Source organism: Lissotriton helveticus, chromosome 10 (genome assembly GCF_964261635.1).
Source record: "Lissotriton helveticus chromosome 10, aLisHel1.1, whole genome shotgun sequence".
NCBI lineage: Eukaryota > Metazoa > Chordata > Amphibia > Caudata > Salamandridae > Lissotriton > Lissotriton helveticus.
Genome location: NC_136071.1, coordinates 57,082,784 through 57,099,324, shown reverse-complemented (window position 1 = coordinate 57,099,324; position 16,541 = coordinate 57,082,784). Strand labels below are relative to the sequence as shown.

At 41.3% G+C, this 16,541-nt stretch overlaps 1 protein-coding gene across 1 annotated transcript; it reads left to right on the top strand.

Moving 5' to 3' along the window:
• Positions 1-12,605: 12,605 nt before the first annotated feature.
• Positions 12,606-13,541, top strand: LOC144783870 (olfactory receptor 1f45-like). Its single transcript, XM_078662615.1, has one exon. It carries the CDS (start codon positions 12,606-12,608, stop codon positions 13,539-13,541), a length of 936 nt encoding a protein of 311 aa, XP_078518741.1.
• The last annotated feature ends 3,000 nt before the right edge of the window (positions 13,542-16,541 follow it).

Sequence of the window (16,541 nt, the reverse complement as noted above, 5' to 3'; positions counted from 1 at the left end):
TCGCCACTCCCGCCTCACCTAGGCTCGTTGTAATGCTGCAGGGTAAACCACAAAGCAGAGCCGGGGGCTAGCGAGGAGAAACCGGGGAGAGGCTCAAACCACCTATTTCTGTGACCTGCATCGCACCAAAGAAGCAATTATAAAATAACCGGCTTCTCAACCGTACACTTGAAACAGCTGTGCTCTCAACTTAACTTTTTTCCAGAATCACAAGTCGACCCGCTCCTCCGATGCGCAGCTTTCCTCCGAGCTCCGCACCCTTTCGACTCATGCTCGCGCTCCGACCACCGTCAATCATGAACCCTGGTCAACACTGCCCATGTTTGTTAAACGCAGGACGACCTCCGCCTCTGCTTGTTAAACGCCGGACGACCTCCGCTTCGTTCGACGATCCGACGGCCTGCAGCTCCCCCGAAGCTGCTCCGCCTGTAAACACAAAACAGAGATCACGACGTTCCAGGCAATGTTCCTCCTGTAAAAAGGTTAGCTTCCAGCGAGGTCCCGGTGCTCTGCAACGCCGACCGAATCGGCACCTGGAAAAGAAAGCGAGATAATCATAAAACAAAGAAGCCCCGAGCGCGGGGCACACCGTTCAGTGAGGGAGCGTCCAGGGACAAGGGGGTCTCCTGGGCGCTCCCCACCTCTTTATTCCCGAGGGGCCAGGCGGGGGGGGGGCACGCCCCCCCCGGCCCGCCCCTCTTGTAGCCCGCCCCCCCTGACCCGGACCTACTACCTTGTATCCGGGTCAGGGAGGCCGCCGGCCAATCGGCGGTGGGTCGCGCCCCCCAGGGCCCGCCCCCACCGCCGAGAGACAACAATGGGGAAAGGGGGGGCGACGGTCGCCGCGCCGCCATGCGTGCGGGGGGGCAGAGGGCCCCCCCTTTTCATTAGGGCATTCCCACGACACCGGAAACGCACACATGTAAATGCAATCTCTTCATTTTACCAATTTATGCCAATTGAAGGCACTAAATAAACTCATCCTCCTCTGTAGCTCATTTATCTCCAGGGAGGAAGAGCAGACACTTCTATGTGTGACACGAGAGACGCACCTTTATATAGTAGGAAAGTGAATGGGTGTATAAATGTGTATAAATATATATATTTTTTTTACCATTGAGTAAGAGTACCTGAGGCCCTGATTTTCGTAGTGCTTATATCTCTTCCCCAGAGTCTTTCCTCCACTCTTCTTCCATGGAGCGTGTAGGATACTACCTTAGGGTAATAATGTGAGTTGGTTCTCACATTGTGCTGTTGAAACTTTGTATGTTCATAGTTGCAGTAACACGTATTACACACAAATATCAACTATGTATTAATTTGTGCATGTGGTACAATTGTGTTTTTTGACCGAACTTGTTGATGGTATCTCTGTCTCTCTTTCCATTTTCCTTCTTTTTGCAGGTGCATTGAGAATCTATCCTGGTATGGCGCAGGTCAACCTACCAAGTGGTAATTCCACACCATTATTTTGGTAAGATAGGAGCCCTTATTACTCTTTTGTCCTGATGAAAGTCACGGACCCTTTGGACCAAGAAGGCAGAAACATGTTGACCAAATTAACCACTACGGTGAGGGGGCAATAATATTCCCCTACTCTCACCGTCCTCGTATTTTTATTACCATATAGCTACCTTTCTGAAAAAAAGTAATTTGGTAATTATACTGGTTTTTAAAACCTCACTCACTCTCACAGGCCCCCATTTAGCTTTAGAAGTGGCTCCCTGTCTTCAGGTGAAGGCCCGCTCTCTACCAAACCATGGGGCATATTATCAAGGGGGTTTATCTTCCCTTTTTTGGCTTTAAAAGCCAAGAAAGTGGAGATAAAATTATCTCCCTATTACCTAGCTGTCGCTAACACCAGTTAGCGACAGCTAGTAGGAGATAGCGACCATCTTGGGCCCCGCTTTGTATGTCAGTGATATTTATCACTAATGACATGCAAAGTGGGCGTGCCAAGATGTTAGCGACTGGAAACAGTCGATAACATCGCTATGTCCTATTACCAACTTTTGGAGATATTCGCGCTAAGCGTGAATATCTCCAAAAGCTAACACCTGCCCCTGAGCAGTTCTTAGCCATGTTATCCAATGGGAGGTGGATAACATGGCTAAGAGCATTTGCTCGGTAATGCATGAATATCGCTGACTTTTCAGCGATATTCATGCATTTCGGCCGATTTTTATCGCTTAGGAGATAAACCTTGATAATAGCAAGGTTCCTAAGCGATAAAAATCGCCGCAGCTCGGTCAACATAGCGATAATTATCGCTAGTTGTTGGTAATATGCCCCCCAGTTTCTAGAGAGCGAGGACTGCCAATGATGAAGCATGACGCCTGGTGGTGTGTGTGGACAGTCCTTCACTTTTTGTGAGATGCCAGCATCTTCACTAAGAATTTAAGAGTTTCGGTAGAAATGTTTAGGAGTAGCTTCTGTTGTGTATTCATATAGGTTGCAGGCCAGCTCGCTCCTAGTGCCCCGTGCCTCAAGTTGCATCCCCTAGGAGTTCCCTTGGGGTCGTGTGTTGCACAGTCCTTTGGCATTCCTACAGTGATGCTTTTAAAAAAGGCATCACAATGGGAGTGCAAAAGCCCATTCTTGCACGGATTGGACTCTGCAATCCATGCAGAACAGGAAAGAGGGTGTATGCACACAGGGGGGCGCAACATGTGCCGCTGCCCCACTGCATGCATTCCCATGGCCTAAGGCACAGCCAGCATATTACTACCTCACTACGCTGCAACAATGCCAAGGAATGGCAGTTCGGTTGCAGTGGTCTGCAGCAGTCCGACCGCCAAACTCAGAAAAGGGAGGCCGGATGGCCGGTGTGCCATCACAGGTTCGGTGGGTCTATGGATCGCCAAATTTGTAATCACCCCCTAAGTCTTTACTCTTTACACAATGAATAGACTGTTAAACCGTCTCCTCCCAGCCAACAGTTTCATGACATAAATTGCATGAAATGTAATAAAAGCTTTAGAGAAGATGGGTTATAGGTTCTACTGAACTCGTGTAGCACACCAAATATTCTGCTACTCCTTCTGTAACAATTTGTTTAGCCATACTAGACGAATGATAATACTTTGACAGTTATACATATCATAACATAAGCACACAGGGGCCTATTAAAAAAAATAAAAGTACAAGTCATTAAAGCTTCATGTGTAAATTGCACTTTCTGATAAACTTACTACCTTTGGATATTCATTATTTACTAGTGTAAAATTACTACAAAGTGTAGAATTACATTTCTTTACCCCCTGAAACAGTGGGTGTGGCCAAATATATGAGTGTAATATATGAGTATAACGTTACTACTGGTAGCTTTTCAGACATAAGCATAGTTCAGCACCACAGATCAGAGATCTCCCTAAGGTAAAGTATAGGGTAATGTAAAAAGCTTTTTAATCTTTAACCCCTTGGCTGCGGCGGTAATTCCGCCACAGCACTAGGGGGGGGCCGTGCGGTGCCGCCATGCTCGTGATGGAACCACTCCGTCACGAGCCTTGGGCACTCTGTGCTTGTGACGGAGTGGTTCCGTCACGGCCCGCCCGCTCAATGGAACACTCAGCGCAGGCGCGAAATCGCTGCCGCGCAGGCGTGGCAGCCGGGCCGTGACGGAACCACTCCTTCATTAGCACAGCCCGTCCGAGGCTGGTGACGGAGTGGTTCCATCACCAGAACCCAACGGGTTAAATTAACTTGTAAAAATATTTTTATGCTAAATGTTAATGTAAATTAATTTGATCTATTTATTTTGAATGTAGAACAAGATCAAAACATGCTACAGCTCTTTTAACTTTATTTTAAATGAATGATTAATTAACTTATAGTGAACATAAATTATTTGTTTTCATTGCTTTTAAATAAATACACCTAAATATTTTTTTTATTTATTTATTATGTATTTCAAATTACAAAACGTTAAGTGCAAAATGTACATAAATAATGTAGGTATTTCCTTTGTAAATAAAAAAAGCTAATAAAATATGTGATAAAATATTAAAACTTTTTTTATATACACAATTTACAAAAAATCATTACATTAGTATGAATGTTTTAAAACGTCAAATACATTAATTAATTTCAACTTTATTTCCTGTGTTTTTTTTTTTAATTCCCTGCCTCCATATTGTTCCAGGGATGAGTGTTGCATTACCAGTGTATAATGCATGTGTGATGTCGGAGCTACTGCAAGGCCGGTCTGAAGTGTGTTTCCTACTGTTTTGGGTCCTTTTTTGCTGTAGTAACTTTAGAAACTCAGTTAGTGAATAGCGAAGGGCTTGCTCTTTTGTGGGTGAGTGTCTGCCCTCCCTAAAACCTTATTACACAAAAAAATGCCTTCCATTAAGTAGGAAATATTTCAAATTTTTCAGCCATTCACCATGGTCACATTAACTACTATGGGTCCGAATACGATGTTGTCTGGAAACTCTTTAAACCAAATTGGTTTCAGAATCATTTCTGACCGAATCGGGATCTGCAAGTCTGACCGAACGATTACGATGCTTCTGCACAAAGTTCGGTCTGACTCACTCTGACTTCAATGGGAGACTGTGTTCCGATTGAGAAGACAGGCTCCCATTGACAAAATGGGTAGTTGGGGAAAACTTGCACCCTGTGGCACGCACCCCATGGTGCCTTCCACACTATGCATGCATGGGAAGGGTGGTCAGATGGGTACCACCACGGGCCAGATTCGGAGTGCCCTGGATGAATGGGGGGCCTGCGGCAGGCCCCCAAAGTCAGATTCCGAAGGCCGACCTGTGTTGGAACAACTGATTTGGAAAGGCTGTCCGAATCTGACATCCTAATCGCTCGGCTGGAAACATGAACCATAGACCTCTCCTGAACCAAGCCGGACAGTCCCAATGCTTACCAGGCATCGTAATCGGTCTTTGGAAGAAGTGTCTGAGTCGGTCGGAAAGGCAGGACCCGAATCAGATTCGAACAAATTGAATCCCATTCAGAGCCTTTCCGACAGCATCATAATCAACACCTAAATGGAAAATATAGGAGGGAGGGAAGTGATGATTTCAGCTATAGGTTTTGGAATTTCATTTTGTTATTAGAAGTCCTAATCAAGTGCTACTTTCCACTGCTCCTGTTCCAGATGAGGAAATCTTCATGTGAGATGCAACAAGCTTCCACTCTCATAAGAGTACAGATTCATGTTCAAATAGTTGCAAGTTTTTTTCCATTAGCAACACAAACTCCTGAAATATATCTCCGTATTCCCAGTGTCCTTCAATGCAACGCAAAGAAGCGATTGCTCTTTATCAAGGTAAATTCTAAATCTATGCAGCAACATCCCAGCAGCAGCAACATCCTATCATGACGGTCCAATAAATATGCTGTTGACCACAAGGAAGTTATACCTTGATCTTCAAGATGGCTGACGTACCTCCAGACCAAGAGTGAATTCATGACCTGCTTGGAAATGCAGTTAATTTTTGGTATACTGTTGCTCGGTGCATTCTTTTCATTTGTGAAGCATCAGTCAAGACAACTCCACGACTCCACAGAGACTCCTAATCAATACCCTAAGCACAGAACAAATTGTAACACGATTCATATAAATATCCATAAGCACATAGGTTTCTTCCTTGTTCTTTTAAATTTCTTAAACTTCATAATCCCAGCCAACACAAGTTTCGTTGTAATGGGGAGTTCCCCATGACTTTTTTCAAGCTATAAAATACACCAGACAGGTGGTTGTAGTTTGCATACTACCTCCCACATTACATCACACCCATGCATCTGGTGTTGTATGTCATATTTAATATTCTTAGTGCATCTTGTATCACGTATTAGGTGACTTAAGTGGAAACCCAACATCTTCATAGTGCTTATTCTGTATGTATTTTACTTATTACATTCATATATTTCAAAATAATATTAACAAAATAGCTGGATTAATACTGGTGTGTTGGGATGAATTTAACGATGATTAGACACATTAGTGGATGTTAAAATGAAAGAATAAGCCTCATTTACACATTTTAGAACACAGATGAGCATCTATGAGGGAATACAGAAATGATATACTGGGACGGAATCAGAACCGGGCACCAGGTAGGATTTAGATGGATGGGCATTGTGGATTACATGGAGTTGATTTGCCAGCGTGAATAGGTTCTGACTGACTGGGTCAATTATTCTTTAGATGAGTTTAGTCGTTGAGGAAAGATAGGAAGACAGGTATGTGCTTTGCATATTGTTGCACTTAGGGCAAACATTTGTGTGAGGGGTGTTTTTGACCAAAGATAAGGTGGTGATAATCATGACACTTCAATGCATTGATCAGGCTGCGCGACGTCCGACTATCATTATTGGTGGAACTTGTAAATAATAAGAAATTGATGACCATGCACTTTTGAAATATATGAATGTAATAAGTAAAATACTGTGTAAAGTTATACAAAATAAGCACTACGAAGATGTTGGGTTTTCACTTTAGTCACCTAATACGTGATTCAAGATGCACTAAGAATTTTAAAGATGACATACAGCACCAGATGCATGGGTGTGATGTAGTGTGGGATATAGTATGCAAACTACAATCAACTGTTTGTTGTATTTTATAGCCCTGAAGAGGTCGTGGGGAACTCCCCATTACAACGAAACACGTGTTAGAAGGGCGTATGAAGTTTAAGAAATTAAAGAACAAGGAAGAAACCTATATGCTTTTAAATATATATACAAATTGGGTTACAATTTATTGTGAGCTTAGGGTATTGATTAGATGTCTTGATGACCCTCAAGGTCTATACCTATACCTCTTTTCCTTGAAGCCCCAGTTTGAATTCTAGATTCTGTGGTACAATATTCCGGGAATGAGGAGTGCCATAGTGAACCCAAAGACATAGTCACCCAACTGCTGTTCATTCTCTAAAGAGACTGTCAACTTTTCCTTCTCCGTGATATACTCAGCATGAGCAGGTTAGGATTATCACTCCCACACACTTGGCAATCTCAGCAATAACCCTAGCACTGCTTCCCAAGCAAATGCCTCACCCAGAAGCCCACAATCTCAGTGGTGATGTTCCCGGAATTCCAGAATGCCTTGCATACAATTCTCTCAGCAAGCATGGGGCAAAAAGATGAGAACAGGGCCCTATGATCACTCCCTGGGCCAAATCCTTTGCAGCACATAAAATATTGGAACTTATTTCTTACAGTTTTTGCATCTGAAATCATGTGTAGCTCATAGTCACATTCCACATTCACCTGAATTGGTAGTAGTTGTCCAATAGGACACAATTTTGCAGAACAGATTTTTACAAAAGGTACATGAAAAAGAGGAAGAATCTCCGTAGTCTGTGAAAATTTGAGGTGAACAGTAACTACATTCAGAATTTTTTCAATACCAAACAGAAACACAAACTTACGCCACAATTTCAAACATGTTTTCAGCTGTAAATGTTTTGGTAGTAACCATACTTTCCTATGTATTGCAAATGGGGATGCTGGATTGCTCTTGCGATTAGGCTAGAATTTATAGGTATCTTTGACTTTCCTAAAGCATTGTGCATGGATTGTTGAATATTGATTAACTTACTTAGGCGTTCTTGCCAAGAAGGAATTGACACAAATGGTGACTGATCCAAAGGAAATATATGCGGAAGATTACTATGTTTGCAAAAGAAAGGTGACATTCCAATACATATTGTATGTGAACTCTGCCAATCACAATGTCTTACTCCAATCCTTTATTTGAGGCAATGGTGATATCGCAAATATTGTTCAACTTATTGCTTCAGTTTATTAGTCTGTCCATTCATCTGAGGGTGATAACTGGTAGACAGAGCAACTTTAATATCTAGTTTTATACAATAGGGAGACCAGAGCTCAGAAAAAAATTGAGACCCTCTGTCAGTAATCGAACCAGCGTTACATTGTGTAATCAAATAATGTGTGGTGCAAAATTCTGGACAAACTGTTTTGAGGTGGACTTTTAAGGCAGGGATATAAAAAGATCTATCTTAGTCAAATGGTACACAACCATTTCAATTACAATTACTCAACTTTTGGATAGCTCTCTATTACAGTCCTTTGACGCCTTATGCCAAAATGCTCGCAGAACAGACAAAGACCTCAATAAATCATTTGATTTACTATGTGACGATCTAATTTTATTAAGGTTTGAACATGTTTAAAAATAACAATTAACATGAACAGATAGACTTGCTTTTACTGCTGATGAACGTTTGTCAGTTCCAGATGTTGAGCCACCTAAAATCCATGAAGCCAATCCATAGCCTGCTTTCTTAAATTAACTGATTGTAAATTAGCTTTCCCTTGTTAGAACAATACATCTTTTTTCATGTGTCTTATTCTTTTAACCAAACCTATATTTATTGACCGACTTTTGCTATTTATGTCAGAAATTATTCCACATTGATTGATTAAAACTACATAATTATCTGTCAAATCGTTGGATAACAAAGTTATCAACTGATTCTTACTGTGAAATCGATGATGTTAAGATAAATCAAATCCAGTTGCATGTTAGTAAGCTTCCATTTCAATATCAAAGAAATGTTCTTTACTTCTATGAGGGCATTTAATCGATTAAGGTATATGGGCAGATGTTTATATCAATCTTGCAATCATCATAGCTTCTGTGTGGGGGTAACACATTTCTAAACTCTTCTTAAAAAGAGTGTACATAAATTGCATAACAAACACCTGGTGAAATACTCACTCATCAAACACTGTAAAAGGCCGACCATTTCCAGATTTGCAGGATATTATAGAGCTAGCCTGACAGAAAACTAAATTTAATTGAACTGTCCACCATTTCGGTGTTTGTTTTAAATAAAGCAGTGTTTGTGTTTTTAAATGCAGCATGTTTTCCTTAAAGGAAAACAAGATGTGTTTCAAAAACAACAATGAAAAACTTTCTTTAAACTTTTTTGACAGTAGTCAATGGTCCATGGAGCCAATGCCTGCTCTTAAAAATCCTTTGTGCATATAATCACAAAGGGAAAGGGGTCCTTTGGGGACCCATTCCCTTTGCAAATGGGTATACGGAGGCTTTGCAACCGCATTTCGGTCGCAAAACATTCACACATACCACAGCGAGTTGCTATAAGGAAGGGGTGATCTTAACATAACCCTTACTAATACCGAATTGCTAACCCATTTTCTGATTCAGTAATTGGTAAACAAATCAAAAAATAGGGTTTGATACATGGGAAATGTTTTTTTCTGGTTACAAACGGCCCGATTCTGGGATTAGGGCCTTTTGTGACCATAAAAAGCTTTGTACATCTGGCCCCAAGTGTCATACGGCCATATGTATGAAGCCAAATTGCGATCGCCAACGATGAAATTTGCAGCATTTGCGTTCGCAATTTAGGCAGTGTGCAATGTAGCACACAAAAACCCACTCGCAAAATAAGGAATCACAACATTTGTGATTCCCTATTTTGCGAATGCATTGAAGGAATCCCAATTTGCAATTCTTTAAATGCAATGTAGGAAGCACCCAAGTTGTGCGATTTTGGTTTAAGACTTTTGGCTTAAGGCGTAAGGAATCGCAAATTACCACCAACTTCAGGTGGTTGGTGGTAATTTCTCTGAATGATGCACTTTTTTACATTTTTTAACGTGCCATGTGGCGCACATACATGCCCTTAGGGCATGTATGTGCGCCACATGTGCACACATGCTTATGTCAGGAGTGCAACAGAGTGTCCTATTGACACCCTTGCAACCTTGAAATTGCATTCTCAATTTGTGATTCTCTAACTGGGACACACAAATTGAGAATGTCTTCCCGTTCATTCCTATAGACCTTCTAGCCCACAGAAAAGAATGGGAAGGTATTCCTTATTTGCGAATCACAATTCGTGATTCACAAACAAGGAATATGTAGGATTCACAAAATATTTAGCAAATCCTACATACATTGCATTTTACGATTCTCTAATTGCGATTCCCTAAAAATCGCATTTTGAGAATTGCAAAATGCGCTTTTCATACATATGGCCCTTAGTCTCTTTAGCCACTTTTTTAATAATTACAAGAATCTGTGGAGTTTGAGCAATCTTAATATACTTGTAAGCTCTAAGGCTCCTAAATCTAACGGTCCTGAAACAATCATTTTCCCAGAACATCTGATCAAATAATTTTCATAGAAATAGTCGAATTAGCCACACATGATAAGATTTCAACAGCGCAACTAAAAGCTTGCCTCAATGCTGCAGATATACTCGTAACGGGTACGAGAAAATTTGACCACATCGCTCCACATTTGAAAGTGCACAATAACATATGATAGAGCATTCTCAGGAGTTGCACCAAGAATTTAGAATTCACTTCCACTTCCACCGAATGTTAGAGGAATCACCTCTGTGTCACGATTCAAAATGAGTAAACTCCTACCTTAACTAACAGCAGACCATTCTTAGCCTCCTTCTGAGACCTTCTGAGACCTACAGACACTCTTTGTTCTTTTACATTCAGCTGTTCTAGTAGGTAACTGTAAACAGGAGGAAAGTACTGCAAATCATAGAGCAATGAAACAGGGGATAGCACTAGTCAGCTTCTTTTAATCTATTCACCTCTATCGGCTACAATCAACTCTGCTGGATTCCTTTGCAAGATTACATGGACGATGGCTAATGAAAGGTACCTCTATCAAACCACATGGGTATTTGACTGGACTTGTAACATTGTAACCAGTTTGGACTCCTAGTTTTTTTTAGCAGTGTATTCATTTTTAAATGTTAGTATGACATGACATGTACTACTGTAACTCGAGTTGAGGCCCAGTAAGATATAATATGTATATTATTTGTAAATCTTAAGCTTGTGCCACTGTTAGATAAATACTAATCCCTTGCTGTAGGCTTCAAAGGCTCATACATAGACAGAAACTGATTGTTGATTGGGTCATACAATTGCAGTGTGTCTTTTTTCTCTCTTTCTTCTTTTGATATAGGGCCCCTACCCACTTCCATTGTTGAGATTCTAAACTTTGCCTGTCTTCTAGGATGTACAACTGGCAAGCTTGTCCCCAATTTTATTTTCTCTAAATGTCATTCAACAAGACACTGATCTAACTGTATGTGCTGCTTAGACCATAAGCACTGCATTGTTAGCAAGGGAATTTACTACCTGTGGACAATATTTTCATTTCAGTCTGAAGATCTTGACACATTAAGGTTGATATAATCTCTCTGGGCCAATCAGTCTAAGTTAGCCTAATTTAATAAATAAATAAACATGGTAATATAGCTTAATACTTCTTGATAGTCCTGTTTCAAATGTAAAAATTTGTAATTAAATTAGAGGGTATTTTACTTTCTATCAAATACTTTCTGCCTTTGCGTATAGAAGGCAGAAACGTTATTCAACAATAGAGCATTGCTAATTACTGAAGGTGCACTCCAATTAGTAGCACTACCAACTAAACATGCCAAATCAATTGCCAGTTTGATGTTATGATCTGGAAATGACAATGAATAGCATAAACATGTGAGAAGTTCTTTACATCCCCTGTGTATCTCTTAGGAAGTATTGGCAATATGGTATATGGTGGGTATTGTTAGAGATATATATGAGAGTAGGATTGTACACTTTTGCTCTATGCACCTATTTTTTGTATGAACATGATTAATTCTGATTGCACGTCCATATTCTTACGCCTAACCAAATGTATGTCCTGCTATGATTTGGATACTACATCTAAAAACTAAGCTTGAGAACTAACTAGAACCATCATTCAGGTTGTATAACAATGTGGCTTATGTAATTCACCAGGACCCACTAATGCTGTGCTGAGAGGTCTTTATTAGAAAACAGAGACCAATTTATGAGTAAATGGATATGGAACAACTTTGAAAATGTCTTCTAAGTGTGTTGATTTCTTCATGCATGGAAATGCCATTCACTAGGGCCTTAAAGACTCTGTCACAATCTTGATCTGTGCTTTTGTCTCCTAGTTGGGACTATGTCTCTGATTTTAACAAATTATTTGGCACCAAAACAAGAAAAATCCAATCAGTATAACCAGAGTTATGAATTTTTAAAATATAAAGTAAGAACTAGCACCTAAAAGATCGAATAGCCAACTGTAGACAACTAGTCACATGAGACTGGGTCAAAGTAAAGAAAAATGGGTGAGTGTGAGTTAGATACAAAAAGTGGGTTGTGCTGCCCCGGTTGGCAATTACCTTGAGATATAAAAAAAACTTAGACAAAAATGCTCTTGAGAAGGTAAAGTTCAGAATTGTGTCTATGAAAGGAATAATGTAACTGGGAGGAAGGCCATCAACATCATTGTCAAAATCAAAAGATTTATTTTTTAGAAGAGTGGTTTGTACTGATTTTCTAGTGCACTGAAAGTGTACCCTTTCACCAAAGTTTAATGAGGAGTAGCAATTTAAATATATGAAGCCCTACTTGTCTCAATAAAGCATAAAATATTTCTTTGGAACACCAGTGAAAATGTACATTATTTGCAGATTATATGTTTAATAAAACATTTTGAAATTACATGAATATATTTATTTATCCTATGAAATTAATGGAAGATATCACTTTTGTGCCCTACAGAGCTAATTAACTCATAACCTATCTGGCAGCTCTAAAAAATGGAAACCAAAAATGGGACTTCAGAGGTCAAATTCTTCCTTGTTGGCTTCTCAGACTTTCCAAATCATAGAGCCCTACTTTGCACAGTGTTTCTGACAGTGTACCTCATGACCATAGGAGGCAATGGTTTAATCATTACTATTGTCCAAGCCAACTCTGTTCTTCATAAACCCATGTACTTCTTCCTTGAAAATCTCTCATTTGTGGACATGTGTTTGATTTCATGCACCATACCCAAATTATTAGTCAACCTTGTACTGAACCAGACCAATATTACCTTATCTGAATGCCTTGCCCAAATGTCTTTTCTTCTCACTGTTGGGAGTACAGAGTTCTTTCTCTTGGCTTCAATGGCATATGATCGCTATGTTGCCATCTGCAGGCCATTGCACTATGCTATGCTTATGAGAAGAAAGATTTGCATAATGTTGGTGATTGTGTCTTGGGTGTTCGCCAATCTGCACTCCTTACTTCACACCACGATGATGTCCCGAATGTCCTTCTGTGGGGATGTTGTCATCAATCACTTCTTCTGTGATCTACCACCACTGTTGAAGCTGTCTTGCTCTGACAACTCTGCCCATGAGATAGTTATCTTTACAGAAGGGCCACTCGTGGTTATGGGACCCTTTCTCTTCACTTTGATCTCTTATGTCCGAATCATCTCAACCATCTTGAGGATTCCATCAGCAGAGGAGAGGGGTAGGGCCTTCTCTACCTGCTCATCTCACCTAATCGTGGTCACCTTGTTCTATGGAACAGACATCTTCATTTACTTCCGTCCAGTGTCTAGCTCTTCATTGGAATACAACCGGATTGTCAGTGTCATGTACACTGTTGTGACTCCACTGCTAAACCCTTTCATCTACACTTTGAGGAACAGTGAATTTAAGAATGCCTTCAAGAAAGCCACACAGAGAAATGCCATTGCCTAATCTAACCTAAATGTGTTTATTCTCTCACATGGTTGAGGAAAAATGTTTTGTGGGAGAATACTTAAGTACTAAACGGAAAGAGAATAGAACTTTGTGCACTGATAGTTTCGATTGGGTGGATGGATGGAAGAATGAAGCGATGGACTGGATGTATGGATGGATGGATGGGGTGATGGATGGATGGATGGATGGACCTTCACTCAGGGCAAACAGGCAGACAGCATGATGGAAGGATGGATGATTGGACAAATAGATAGACAGATAAAAAGACAGCTGCTTGGGTAAATGGTTTGATGGGTTGGTAGATGGATTGCAGGGTAGGAAGTTAGAGAATACAGTTAAAAAGGCAGATGTTTGGTGAAAAGATGGATGGATGGATGGATTCATGCATATGTGGGTAGGTTAGTCAAATGTAAGAAAGGATGCATGATGAAGAGAGGATGCAGATGAATAAACACAGAACTATGACTGTAATTGCAGGAATTGAAACGAGGAAAGAAATTAAAGTAAATAACTTTTAATTTAGTTATTTTTATTACAATTATGAAGAACAAAAGTAATAGTTCACCAAGTATCCATGGAGCTGAGGACTGGGTGAAGGATTTCTAGGAAAGAGAAGATATATCAAATGAAGCTACAAGGAGAAGATAGTGAAGGAGCAGATGCTTTTCAACAGTAATGAGAGGGCTGAATAGGTGAAATGATGCTACCAGTGGTAATTTTAATTGGGCGTTGTGTTTGCTCACTGTCTCTGTTGCCTAAGTTTGTCAATGAAAGGGACCGGAAGGGCATATTTCACAACAATTCTATGTGTGGTTATTCCAACTAGCATTCCGATACACACCTTTGCCAATATCCATGCAAATCAGTCTTGGATGTTGATATCTTTTACGGTACTGTTACTGATGACTCCACTTTTTAAAGATTTAGTTTTGCAATATTATATAGCATGAACCAAAGGTATTGGAGCGCTCTACATGAGCACTAGTTACATTACACAAAGACACATTTGCAGGGTGCCATCCTTGATGCAGAGACAGGGTCCTTCATTCAGAACCATCAGGTGAGGGGTTAGCACTTCCCCAGGGAATTCTTGGTTCCATAACATTCCACTAGAACATATCCTAACACTTACACATAAATGCTTTGCCAACACCTCTCGTGTATGGACGGTCCAATACGCATCGTAGGAGTACGCCAACGCTATTGTTTTATGTAATATGCTTTTATTCATCTTATTAGCACTATGGTAGAAATGTATCTACTTTTTATGAAATTGGTACTAGCGATTATATTTCTCTGTTCATGTCTTTTGATACTAGACTGATGCTTGACCAATAAATACTTATTGAAACCATTTCAATCGTCATCCTATGTATTCTGAGAACAATAAGCACAAGTGACTGAGCGAAAGATACCATATTCTTTTCACGATACCTGAGGAATCAGGTTTGTCATTAACCCTGGGCGTAGTGGGCGTAGTGGGGCTTCGCGAAGCTACGCGAAGTGGGCAAAAAACTACGCCCACCCGTGCACTTCGCGTAGCCCCACTACGTGCCACCCGCCTCCCTCCCGCCCTCCCTAAAAGCTTTAAAAGAAGTTATAAATGAATTATAAAACCACTTACCTTGTCTGCCGCGTCCCCGGGGCTCCCGCTCGTCATCGCGCCGCCGGCACGCTCGTCCTGGATACTAATGCGCATGCGCGGCCACCCGCGCATGTGCATTTCTTGTACTTGTGCATTTTTTCAACCAAAAACTATCTTCCCACTCCAATCTGCCCACTGCAATTTGCCCCCTGCAATCCAAAACGATTGGCCCAACTCAAATCTTCCCCACTCTGAGCCAAACCAATCTGTCCCATTTCAATCCAAAGCTACCTACCCCACTGGAATCTATCCCACTCTGATCCACCCACTCCAATCTGCCCCACTCTAATCCGCCCCACTTCAATTCGACCCCCTCCAATTCACCTCACTCAAATCCATCCCACTCCAATCCACCCACTGCAAACCAATTCACCCCATTCTCATCCACCACAATCCACCCAAATACAATCCACCCAACCCCAATCCACCCACTCCAATCCAATCCATCTCACCCCAATCCAGTGTACCCCACTCCATTCCAATCCACCACAATCCTCCGTACTCAAATCCAATACATTCTGCCCCACTCCAATCTGCCCCACACAAATTTGCACCACACCAATCCAAGACAATCTGCCCCACTCAAGCCAAAATAATCTGCCCCACTCTAATCCAAACCAATCTACCCCACTCCAATATGCCCCACTCCAGTCCAAAGCAATGTGCCCCACTTTAATCCAAAACAATGTTCCTGACTCCAATCAGCTCTACTCCATTCCAAAACAATCTGCCCCACTCCAATATGCCCCACTCCAGTCCAAAATAATGTGCCCACTTCAAACCAAAACAATGTTACTGACTCCAATCAGCTCTACTTCATTCTAAAACAATCTGCCCCACTCCAATCCAAAACAATCTGCCCCATTCCAATCTGCCTCCCTCCAATACACCCGACTGCACCCAACCACCTCACCCCAATGCAATCCACCACACTCCTCACCAAGTCATTTCACCCTATTCTGATCCAGCAAAATCCAATCTCCTCAGGTCCAATCCACCTCAGCACACCCCTTCATTTCACCCACCCAATTCCAATCCACCTAATCCAGTCCACACCAACCCAATCTAGTTCACCCTAATATAATCCACCTCAATCCAACCCACCCCAATCTAATCCATCCTACTCAATCCACTCTACCTTACTACAATCCAATACAATCCATCCCACTGCAATCCATTCTACTCTACTCCAATCCACCCTACCCCACCCCCTATGCCAATCCAATCCATCCGCTCCAATTCACTCCACTCCAATTCACCCTACTCCATTTCACACCTCTCTATTCCACCCCACTTCACTTCAGTCCACCCCACCCCACCCCATTTCACTCCAATCCACCCACTCCAGCACA

Coding starts and splice junctions, on each gene's coding strand:
- LOC144783870 (XM_078662615.1), top strand. CDS start 12,606: ATGGAAACCAAAAATGGGACTTCAGAGGTCAAATTCTTCCTTGTTGGC.